Genomic DNA, 12,617 nt, shown 5'->3' with positions numbered 1-12,617 from the left:
TTTGGGGGGGCGAGAGAAATGTGCATGCTCCATCAGGGTCTGGTGTTCTATGATATCAGTCAGGGTTTTTTTATATCACCTAATATAATGCAACTTGTGGATGACTTGAATGGCCCAAATGTTCTTTTTGAACTGCCCATTTTTTCTTGTAACTGCCCATTTTGGATTTGGCTGCCCATCAAAAAAAAGCCCTGGATCTAACGCTACCCTTGAATGAAAGAGGAAGAAAAAGAAGTGAGCCAAGAGAAGTTCAGGAAGGCTTTTGTGTGAGGGCATATCCAGATGTGGGAGACGCCGACCCTACCGTGGCAAAGGAAGAGAGAGAGAGAGCCGGGCCTTATCCTTCAGCAGAGTCGTTCAGGCTGCTGTCATTGTATACAGATGGCCGCACCTGATCCAGAAGGGCGGGGCGAGCTACTCGAGCCGAGCCCCCTGTCCCAGCTGAGGTTCGCGCAGCAGAGGGAGTGGAGTGGAGTGGCGCGTCCTGCTGGAAGGGCGCTAAGACCCGGTTTCCTTGCGCGGAGGAAGCGGCAGGGAGGGACTGGGCGAGCTGCGGGAGTCGGTTTAAAGGTTGACGTTTGTGTGCCGGAGGAGCCGGGCGCATCCATCTGGCTAATCAGTGCCTGAGCCAAGCGCGCTCGGTGGGGGCGCGCAGAGCGATCTTCTCCGCGAAGGAAGCGGGCGCGACGCGGACCGCCACCTCTCCCTTGCTCGTTCATGCCCTGGAGCACCATGGACAGACTCAGCGGTAAGCAAAGCACCGCGGCAGCGCCCAGATGGCGGCTGCCTACATTGATCCGATTGTTTTGCTCCGACCTGGGGTTTTGCATCGGTTTACAATCTTGAGTTTGTTGAGGGTAAGAGGATGGTGGTGTTGCGGGAGAACGTCTTATCGGTTTGCCGGGGGATGGTTGCTTCGGATGGGGTGAACACTTGTTACCGCGTAATTGGGAAGCTGGCGACGGCGGAACACTCGAGGGATCTTCCCTTTCCTCTTGGAGGAACTTGGATGGGGTTGGGGAGCGGGGGCTTCTATTTATTTCGCCCCGTGTAGTACCGCCGGCTCCTGCTGACTCCGCGTGTGAAAGTGAACCCTCCCCTGTAAAGATCGTTGTGCACCAGCTCAGTCTTTGGTGATCCGTATACGGGAAGCCTCAACTTAAAGACGGAGCGTGTCATTCATTCATTATAACCCTACGGCTCGTGCGCTGGTGATGTGTACCTCGTTCAATATTCAGATCAGAAGGTGAAGCGTGCCACGCCCACGTGTGCTCGCATTCACTGCACGTTTCGCGTGGGGATGGACCATTGTGGGCTTGAACGTGGGGGGGAGAGATTAAAAATCGATAGCTGGTGTGTGCGTGGGAACAAATCACAGATTTGTTACCATGAAGTAAAATAGGTGGTCAAATGGGATTTTGATTATTATTATTTTTTAAAATAGTAAACGTGTGACAACATAATCGTAGGAGAGCTTAGATCTATGGGAAGAAGCGCTTTCGGGTGAGATAGGCGTGTTAAAAAACAACACAGGCGAGATGTACGCCCTCAAATGGTTAGAAAACGGCATTGTCTTGATGGGGCTTTGTGTAACCCCGGGCGCTTGGGGGTGGGCGCGCGCGGTTGCCAAATTGCTCTGGAAGAATCCCCTTGGCTCCCTCCAGATTTCAGTATTTCTTCACTCTTACTATACCAATAGCGAGGATGACCTAAGACCTAATGTAGTGACGATCGCGACCAGGAGGGATTGTTGTGTTTAGCATCCTGTGCAAAACGCCATCAGGAGCTGCTTAGTTGTGGCCTGTACGCACACAATGTACGCGCATTAGATTACGTTCGGCCCCATCCCGTGCGTGTCTCCCTGGAAGCAAATCCCATTAGTTCAGTGGGGCTTAGTCCCAAGTAAACTTGCGCTGGGTTGCAGCCTTCCCTCTCGAATAAGATGCAGCATCGAGAGACATCTCTTCTGCTTGAGATGGTGGAGCAGGAAAGCTGATTAGCCTCTCCAATTAAAGTGACCATATCAGGTGATAGGTGTTTTGAAGATCTCCGCGCTGTTTTGGAGCGGCATTACTCACCTGACATCAGTGGAGGCTTGTTATGAGGGTCTAGGGTGGCAGTAGTGGTTTTTGTACTGGGCTAGGAGCAGGGAGACACAGGTTCAAAGAACCCCGCTAAGCCATGAAGCTCACTAGGTGACTCTGGGCCAGTCTCTTTCTCTCTCTGTCTCTCAGCCTAACCTACCTCGCAGGGTTGCTTGTGAGGATAAAATTGGGGAGGAAGAGCCTTGTAAGCCACCCTGAGCTTGGAGGAATAGACAGATAAAAGTGGAATAAAGAAAATAATAATAATAATAATAATAATAATAAATTTATTTGTATGCCACCTTTCCATAACAATTTATGCACAAGGCAGCTCACAACATGAACAGAAAAAAGTTACACAACTCACTATAAGAAATAGATTCAAATAGTCAATAAGTTAACAAAAACATCATAAAAATACAATAAATTGACACATCCTTATAATTCCTAATTAAATCCAACAATAAAATACAGAATCATAATCCCAATAACAGCAAAACAAAAAGCCAACCATCAGAAATTAAACTTTTACCCAAACAGAAGCCCCTGAACCAATACCCCACGTTCAAGGTGGTCTCTGGCATCTTCAGGTAGTGATACCTTTTACAGCTGCAGTCAGTCAAGGCCCCACCCTTCCAGGCCAGGTAGAAAGAGGCCAGCAAGCAGGGAGAGCTCATGTAACAACATGTAACCATTAGGTGCATGATGGTATTGCTGGAAATGAGCTTGGTTTTGGTGGAATCCTGTGGAAAAATCTTGAGGATCTGCTTTTTGATGTAATGGATCTGATATCTGTCTTGACCCTATCACATAGTATTTGCCAGCCCATGGCAAGTTGATCATATGCAACATTTGACTTTTGGTGTTAGGATGGTTGTATGAATAGACCCCTCTTAAGTTAAAGAACTAGAGTCCTTCTCTGTTCCTGGGCTGATTTCCCCCCACACACACCTTTGTGGAAGCTGCATGAGGAAAGGCATTTGAGCTGCTGGTGCTGTTTAGAGAGGCACTTGTGTAAAAGCCAGGGTGGGCAGAACTCCACGAGCAACAATCGATTTCTAGAGCACTGCTCTTGACTTGGAGCAGCTTTTTGAAGGCTCACAACAGTGGTGTTTGTGTATGCCAGAACATGGTAGATACATTGGCTACCTTGCTGAACTTGGCTGTGAGGCTCTGCCCTCTCATAGCCTTTGCTTTTTCCTCTGCTGTTCACGGTGTGTTTTTAGTTCACACAAAGATAAGCGGAGGAACAAGGCAGGAAAAGAGTCATGACAGGAGAGAGAATGTGTCTGTTCCGTGGCAACCTGTCATGCTTACTCATGACAAAACTTCCTTGCAGGTGCAATGCTTTGCAAGAACTGAGATTTTGTGGCTGTGTGTTAGGAGCAAAAGGTATGTGTGTCTTGCTGCTGTCCACAGTTAATGGAATGAACGGTAACTCTTACTTTAAAAACCATTTTTGGGTAAGAATTCATTGATGACAATGATCGCAATCCACTTTTCCCCCCCCTATTTTTATCTTAGCCCCGCTTTTGGAGAGAGCAATGTGAGAGTCTGTAGCATTATCTCTCTGTTTCTCACCCCTCTCACAATGAAGTGGGACAGTGGTGCAGAGTGGAATCTTAACTGTTTGTGTCTGGAAATGCTATGTATATCTCTTCTATATACAGCGAACACATTCCAGCAACAGTCTGGGCAGCTGTGGCAGTCTCAGTAAGTTTCTCGCTATGATTTGTGGCTATAAATAAACCCTTTTCTGCACTTGTCTGCCATAGGCTTCTGCTGAGGGTTGCACTTTCTTTCTTTTTTCTTTTTTTAAGGGTGGAGAGGTGTCTCTAGACAGGAGGGAGAATGCCAATATAACCCTGGACTGCTGTCTGCAGGGCAAGGGTGGCACAGAATTCATGGAGAAATAGGAAGACGAGCTAGAGGGAGCCCCAGCTGACGAAGCATCAAGGCCCCAGCTGACAAAGCGTCAAGGCGAGTTAAGCAGCAGAGCGAGGAGGCCTGGGCCCCCCACTCTGCCCGTCTGTTCCCTGACCTCAACTAAACCGCAATCTCCAACCCATTGACGTAATAAACCTTAAACAAAACTATGCAGGTAAGAAGCCAGCAGGGGTGTGGGGGCTTTCCAGTGTTTTGCACCGCCTGCAGCATGTACGACTATCTGCCTGTTGGACAGAAGTCGTGGGTGTGCTGTCAGTGCAATGAGCTCCTGGCTCTCTGGGAACGACTTCATTTCCTTGAGGCCAAGATGGCGGACCTGGAAAAGCTGAGAGAGGCAGAGAGGTGTGTGGAGGAGGCCTTCAGGGACGTTATAGCTGTGTCCCACTCCAACGATGATAGCTCTCCTGCTATCATGGAGAACGATGGTCTCGGGGAAGGAGAGCATCCAGCTGAGGAAGAGGGAAACGATCCCTTAGAAGGGACCCATTCCTTGGGGGATGAGCAGCTATCCTCTCGTGCCGAGGATATATCTCCAGGGGGTGGAGGGATCCTTGTAGTGGGTGATTCGATCATTAGGAACATAGACAGTGGGGTGTGTGATGGGCGTGTAGACCGCAAGGTGTTTTGCCTGCCTGGTGCGAAGGTTGCGGATATTGCCCGTCGTTTAGATAGTTTGGTAGACAGTGCTGGGAAGGAGTCAGTGGTCGTGGTGCACATTGGCACCAACGACATGGGGAAATGCAGCCGTGAGGTCCTGGAAGCAAAATTTAGGTTGGTAGGTAGGATGCTGAAAGCCAGGACCTCCAAGGTGGCTTTCTCTGAAATGCTACCGGTTCCACGCGCAGGACCAGACAGACAGACCCAGCTTTGCAGTCTCAATGCGTGGATGAGACGATGGTGTCAGGTGGAAGGGTTTGGATTTGTTAGGCACTGGGGAACATTTTGGGACAAGCCGGGCCTGTACAAAAGGGACGGGCTCCACTTGAACCAGAATGGAACCAGACTGCTGGCACTTAAAATTAAAAAGGTGGCAGAGCAGCTTTTAAACTGACTGAGGGGGGAAACCCGACAGGAGCTGAGAAAGGTCCGGTTCGGAATAAACCTCCCCCCTGGGATAAAAACCAAAGAAATGATGAAATTTTAAAAGGGGTAGGCCTAGAAGTAGGCATTGTGAGAGCAGGGGCACAGGATATAAATTCAGAAGAGCAAAATTACCACAGGCCTAACCACAAGTGCCAAAGACACTTGAAGAGAGACACTGCTTACAAGTGCCTGTACGCTAATGCTAGGAGCCTGCGAACCAAGATGGGAGAACTGGAGTGCTTGGTCTTGGTCTTAGAGGAGAGCATTGATATAGTGAGCATAACGGAGACCTGGTGGAATGGAGAAAACCAGTGGGATATGGTTATCCCTGGATATAAACTATATCGGAAGGACAGGGAAGGACGTATTGGTGGCGGAGTCGCTCTATACGTGAAAGAAGGCATTGAATCCAGCAAGCTCGAAACCCCAAAAGAGGCAGACTCCTCCACAGAATCGTTGTGGGTGGTGATACCATGCCCCAGGAGGGACTTAATACTGGGAACGATCTATCGTCCCCCTGATCAAAATGCTCAGGGAGACCTGGAGATGAGATATGAAATTGAGGAAGCATCCAAACTAGGAAATGTGGTAGTAATGGGTGACTTCAACTACCCGGACATAGACTGTGTTCCAGTCATGACAAAGAAGCAAAGTTTCTAGATATTCTAAATGACTATTCCCTAGATCAGTTGGTCATGGAACCGACCAGAGGGACGGCAACCCTGGACTTAATCCTCAGTGGGGACCGGGACCTGGTGCGAGATGTAAGTGTTGTTGAACCGATTGGGAGCAGTGACCACAGTGCTATTAAATTAAACATACATGTAACTGGCCAATTGCCAAGAAAATCCAACACGGTCACATTTGACTTCAAAAGAGGAAACTTCACAAAAATGAGGGGATTGGTAAAAAGAAAGCTGAAAAACAAAGTCCAGAGGGTCACATCACTCGAAAATGCTTGGAAGTTGTTTAAAAACACTATATTAGAAGCTCAACTGGAGTGCATACCGCAGATCAGAAAAGGTACCGCCAGGGCCAAGAAGATGCCAGCATGGTTAACGAGCAAAGTCAAGGAAGCTCTTAGAGGCAAAAAGTCTTCCTTCAGAAAATGGAAGTCTTGTCCGAATGAAGAAAATAAAAAAGAACACAAACTCTGGCAAAAGAAATGCAAGAAGACAATAAGGGATGCTAAAAAACAATTTGAGGAGCACATTGCTAAGAACATAAAAACCAACAACAAAAAATTCTATAAATACATTCAAAGCAGGAGACCATCTAGGGAGACGATTGGACCCTTGGATGATAAGGGAGTCAAAGGTGTACTAAAGAACGATAAGGAGATTGCAGAGAAGCTAAATGAATTCTTTGCATCTGTCTTCACAGTGGAAGATATAGGGCAGATCCCTGAACCTGAACTAACATTTGCAGGAAGGGATTCTGAGGAACTGAGACAAATAGTGGTAACGAGAGAGGAAGTTCTAAGCTTAATGGACAATATAAAAACTGACAAATCACCGGGCCCGCATGGCATCCACCCGAGAGTTCTCAAAGAACTCAAATGTGAAATTGCTGATCTGCTAACTAAAATATGTAACTTGTCCCTTGGGTCCTCCTCCGTGCCTGAGGACTGGAAGGTGGCAAATGTAACGCCAATCTTCAAAAAGGGATCCAGAGGGGATCCCGGAAATTACAGGCCAGTTAGCTTAACTTCTGTCCCTGGAAAACTGGTAGAAAGTATTATTAAAGCTAGATTAACTAAGCACATAGAAGAACAAGCCTTGCTGAAGCAGAGCCAGCATGGCTTCTGCAAGGGAAAGTCCTGTCTCAGTAACCTATTAGAATTCTTTGAGAGTGTCAACAAGCATATAGATAGAGGTGATCCAGTGGACATAGTGTACATAGACTTTCAAAAAGCGTTTGACAAGGTACCTCACCAAAGGCTTCTGAGGAAGCTTAGCAGTCATGGAATAAGAGGAGAGGTCCTCTTGTGGATAAGGAATTGGTTAAGAAGCAGAAAGCAGAGAGTAGGAATAAATGGACAGTTCTCCCAATGGAGGGCTGTAGAAAGTGGAGTCCCTCAAGGATCGGTATTGGGACCTGTACTTTTCAACTTGTTCATTAATGACCTAGAATTAGGAGTGAGCAGTGAAGTGGCCAAGTTTGCTGATGACACTAAATTGTTCAGGGTTGTTAAAACAAAAAGGGATTGCGAAGAGCTCCAAAAAGACCTCTCCAAACTGAGTGAATGGGCGGAAAAATGGCAAATGCAATTCAATATAAACAAGTGTAAAATTATGCATATTGGAGCAAAAAATCTTAATTTCACATATACGCTCATGGGGTCTGAACTGGCGGTGACCGACCAGGAGAGAGACCTCGGGGTTGTAGTGGACAGCACGATGAAAATGTCGACCCAGTGTGCGGCAGCTGTGAAAAAGGCAAATTCCATGCTAGCGATCATTAGGAAAGGTATTGAAAATAAAACAGCCGATATCATAATGCCGTTGTATAAATCTATGGTGCGGCCGCATTTGGAATACTGTGTACAGTTCTGGTCGCCTCATCTCAAAAAGGATATTATAGAGTTGGAAAAGGTTCAGAAGAGGGCAACCAGAATGATCAAGGGGATGGAGCGACTCCCTTACGAGGAAAGGTTGCAGCATTTGGGGCTTTTTAGTTTAGAGAAAAGGCGGGTCAGAGGAGACATGATAGAAGTGTATAAAATTATGCATGGCATTGAGAAAGTGGATAGAGAAAAGTTCTTCTCCCTCTCTCATAATACTAGAACTCGTGGACATTCAAAGAAGCTGAATGTTGGAAGATTCAGGACAGACAAAAGGAAGTACTTCTTTACTCAGCGCATAGTTAAACTATGGAATTTGCTCCCACAAGATGCAGTAATGGCCACCAGCTTGGACGGCTTTAAAAGAAGATTAGACAAATTCATGGAGGACAGGGCTATCAATGGCTACTAGCTGTGATGGCTCTGCTCTGCCACCCTAGTCAGAGGCAGCATGCTTCTGAAAACCAGTTGCTGGAAGCCTCAGGAGGGGAGAGTGTTCTTGCACTCGGGTCCTGTTTGCGGGCTTCCCCCAGGCACCTGGTTGGCCACTGTGAGAACAGGATGCTGGACTAGATGGGCCACTGGCCTGATCCAGCAGGCTCTTCTTATGTTCTTATGTTCTTAGGAAGGAAAGTCCACTGCCCCTTTCCAGATCAGCCCTACAGGCAAGGCAGTGGGGTGATCTTTGGGCCTGTGAAGTTTGAACAGTTGTGTAAACCCATCGCCACATCGCGGATCTCTGAAGGCCAAGAGTTCTTTTTCCTTCATGTAAAAGGATGGGTGATGCTTCCTCAATGGAAACGAAGTGATCTCCTCCTTCCCAGCTGTAAGCTATTGAGCATTCGGGGACTGGCCCATGCTGTACTTGGGGCCTGCATCCTGTTACTCAGCCAGCTCTCAAGGCAAATGGCTTGGCACAGCGTCATTCCTGCATCCCTCCTGAAACAGGAAGTATTTCTGCTGACTATCGATAAGGGAATGCCTCTTGCAATGTTTTTCTTGGGCATTCTGACTGCCTTGCTTCCCCAGTGGGGAGTGTGTTGAGTCCTGAAAGCCACTTCAGAAATACCATGAGCCAAATCTGCAGATAACCATGTGCATACTTTGCTTAGAGGCAATGAACCTGATTTGCATATCTTGTTCATAAAAAGTTCTGCTGTGGAAGTGCAGCTGGAAGCTGTGTTGCTCTTAGTGCCCTAGTGAAGCGCATCTCCTCAAACATGGAGAAATCAGAGCCAGGACTTGGAGAAAAATCTTAATTTTTAAATACATGATCCGTTGAATCACAAACTCTGAAGAACATAAATGGTGGCTCAGATTTGGTGGCTTCATTAGTAAAATGAGACTGTATATGCTTTTCATAATGGTGAGAGGCAGGAGCATTGTTGGGTACTTGGGGGAAGGGCTGTAGCTCAGGGCAGAGCATCTCCTTTGCATGCAGAAGGTCTCAGGTTCAATCCCCGGCACCTCCAGCTAGAGCTAGGAGAGAATCTTGTCTGAAATCCTGGAGAGCCACTGCCATTCAGCGTAGACAATACTGAGCTCGATGGACCAATGATCTGGCTCTGTATAAAGCAGCTTCCTATGTTAAGGGATTTGAGGCATGCGCCCATCACCATAAATTTGCATGTGCTATGTAAAATAAATGTTTGACAATTTAAATCGCAGAAGGCAAGCCAACTAATCTCCCATCCAAATTACCTTAGATAAATTGTTTAATTTACTTGCACCCTACCCCAGATCACTCCAAATCAGTTCCTCTTCATTTTTTCATTTACCCCCAATTACTTTTCCAACAGATCATACTTTATATAAATTCAATTTTCCTTCAGTTATCCCCCCCTTCATTACCCCCAAATAATCTCTAAGTAAAGTCATATTAAATTATTCTATCAAATTAATATTCTTCCCGGCAACCCAGATGATTCCCCCCTGAATTCAATTTCCTAAATTCATTACCGACCCAGAAACACTCAGGACACTTAGAAAAGGATTTGGGACGTATGCCCCATGTGCCCATCCCAAAAATGCCCCTGGTGTGGTGACATCATTGACCATTCCATGATGAGGGGAACATCCACAGCCTTGTTTCCTCTGGAAATCTCTGGCCATCATAGTCTATTGCCTGTGGTGTTTTAAAGTGATAAGGAATGGTGAATAGCCATGAGGCCTAGCAGTATGAAACAGAACCTTCTTCCAACCATGGCAGCAGCACTGGAATCAATTCCTCACTCTTTTTTTCCTTTTCCTCTACCCGCCTTCTGTTGTAGCATTCAAATACAAAATTTGGAAAGAGGAAAGGAGTGAAAGGGCAGAGTGGGAAGTCTTGGGCCAGCACAAGTGAAATGGTACACCAGTGAAGAACAACAGATATCTCTCTTCTACCCCCCCCAAGTGAAAGTGGGGAACTGTAATTTTGGCATCCTCCTGTTTAAGGGCTGGCATAGTGGTTAAGGTGTTGGACTACGACCTGGGAGACCATGGTTCGAATCCCCACACAGCCATGAAACTCACTGGGTGACCTTGGGCCAGTCACTGCCTCTCAGCCTCATGAAAACCCTATTCATAGGGTCACCATAAGTCGGAATCCACTTGAAGGCAGTACATTTACATTTTTAAGACCAAATGAGTCTTATTTAAACACAGTGGGAATGTCTGTATTTGGAATTGCTGTCATTTGGGGGGCCTTCTGTGATAACTTCAATGGCTTTTTTAAAAAAACCTGTTTATAATAAACTGCAGTTGGCACCTGGACTGCTATGGACTAATGCAAAGTCCTGCTGCCGCCAACTTGTTTGGAGGATCATTAGGAAGCACAGAATGCTCAGCCGTACTCCTAGCTCAAGGATTGTGTTCTTCAGAATTAACAGGAAGGCACTCATGTTGTTTCCCTACACTTGTCTGTGCACCACCTTGTATTCCCAATTAACGGTTTTTATAGAATGGAAGAATATTGACAGTAACCCAAATGGGATCAACTTAGCCAAAATCCTTTTGACAGTAGTCCAAATGTTTGTGGTCATATTGGCTAACATTTTCTTAATGCCTCCTGGACTGTAGGGTCCTAGAGTCCAGACTAGTAGTCTGTAATGCAGATTCAAATCACTTAACATCTATTGTCTCGGTTCTTTAAAGACTTATGCTGTCCCATCTTGTCTGACAGCTATTAAAATATTTACAGGGCAGGAAAAAGGATTCTTCATTATACATAAGTCCACAAAAGCTATTGCTCAAAATTGGCTGTTGGTTCAAATTCAGATTCTTTTGTCACTGTCTCCTTCAGTCCTGAGAGATCTCCCCCTCCTCCCGCAAATTGTCTCCCGTTTGGCATTACTGTGAATTAATGAGGTAAGCCTTTGAAATAGGCAGACTTTGCATTTGAAAGTAGAAAAAGACATCTCAGACATCTTGGCCCTGACAGAACACCTTGATGACAAGTCACTATATCTGCGTAGAATACTGTTGGGTCCTTCCAGACTGGCATTTTCTTATGTTTTGCAACATGTCATTGGCACATGTGATTTATAGCACTCATCATTTGACTTTATTAGTTTCCCCAATGTTACTGCTTTACTGATGTCTGGAAGGGCACTCTTGAACTATAACACAACAAAAGTGGGATACACACTGGAAGATTTGGGGCATGAAAAGTTACAGAATTTCAGCAGGAAGCTACATACCTATATAAAAAATGAAGCAGTATGTCTGCCCACAAACCTTTGTAGGCACAAACTGTATTGGAACTAGGGTGCCAGATTCATGGCCTGAGACTGATTCTGCATCTTTAGGAGAAGAGAAAGTCAGCCAAGGGCAGGTGTTCCTGCAACTCTGTAATGGGAAAAACCACAAGGTGGAATTCTCCCTTCTCCCTGCATAACTTTTAAAGATACAGAAGACCTCTTGGTTGCGCCTCCAATAGGTCTTCTGTATCTTTAAAAGTTGTGCAGGAGGAAGGGAGAATTCCACCTTGTGGTTTTTCCCATTACAGAGTTGCAGGAACACCTGCCCTTGGCTGACTTTCTCTTCTCCTAAAGATGCAGAATCAGTCTCAGGCCATGGACCTGGCAACCCTAACTGGAACCAGTATCGCGTATACCTTCTCTGATACCATCATGAATGTACAATAAAAAGAGCATCTGGAGGGCCTGTTGTATTTTTCTTACATACTTGGACCTCTGTCCTTTTGTTCCTAAATAAATGTAACTTGCCCTTGAGCAATTCAAGGTTCTGTCATTACCCCCTCCAAATAATCCCTTTGGTCACCAAGCTCTTCAAGGGTTTCATATAATGTTGACAAAGAAGTCAGACTACATAAATTTTGGGTAGCCTTGGTTTCTGATCATCATTTTGTGGTAACCACTGTTCTTGTCCCTCCCTTAAGTCTTCTGGTATGTGCACAGGATGTGGGGGCGGGGCAGGGAGGGTGATGCAGTACAGAGGCACTTTGTCTCTGCTCTTTGAAGGCCTTCAAGTTGGTGGTGACCCTCTGTCTATTGCTTAATCTCCAAGCATGGAGTGAGAAGTGAAATCCCATCTGGGGAGCTATGGTGGATATTTCCTTCATGCCCTGCTTGTGGGCTTCTCAGAGGCATATGGTTGGTCACTGGGAAGCAGATTGCAGGACTAGATGGACCTTTGGTTTAATCCAGCTGGGCTTCTCTTGTATTTTTACCTGTGGACTGCACATTGCACTTTATAGAGGTTCTGAGTACCTCCAAAGTAAAATGAGAAGTCAGAGATGGGGGAAGGGATGCTTGCTGAATGGTGATCATGGTGAGTGCATTTGTGGGTCCTTGAAGAGAATGATTTAATAGAGATATTAATCCATCCAATGCAATCCTGGTTTTGCTAGCCAGCTATCGCTGCCTTCTTGGGTATAGATTGAGGGAGATAACTATCTGCTCCTGCTTTTATGAGTTCAAAGCCCAAACCAGCACATA

At 46.1% G+C, this 12,617-nt stretch overlaps 1 protein-coding gene across 1 annotated transcript in view; it reads left to right on the top strand.

Annotated features, from left to right (window-relative positions):
• Nucleotides 1–489: 489 nt before the first annotated feature.
• The window catches only part of AFAP1L1 (actin filament associated protein 1 like 1), a 96,997-nt gene continuing 84,869 nt past the window's right edge, over nt 490–12,617 (top strand). Inside the window, exon 1 of the mRNA XM_061616860.1 lies at nt 490–748. Coding sequence (XP_061472844.1) covers nt 718–748 — 31 coding nt within the window. The 5' untranslated portion in view covers nt 490–717. The remainder of the gene's footprint in view (nt 749–12,617) is intronic.

This window comes from Rhineura floridana, chromosome 3 (assembly GCF_030035675.1).
Source record: "Rhineura floridana isolate rRhiFlo1 chromosome 3, rRhiFlo1.hap2, whole genome shotgun sequence".
Taxonomy (NCBI): Eukaryota; Metazoa; Chordata; class Lepidosauria; order Squamata; family Rhineuridae; genus Rhineura; species Rhineura floridana.
This window is presented reverse-complemented; position numbering and strand designations above follow the sequence as displayed.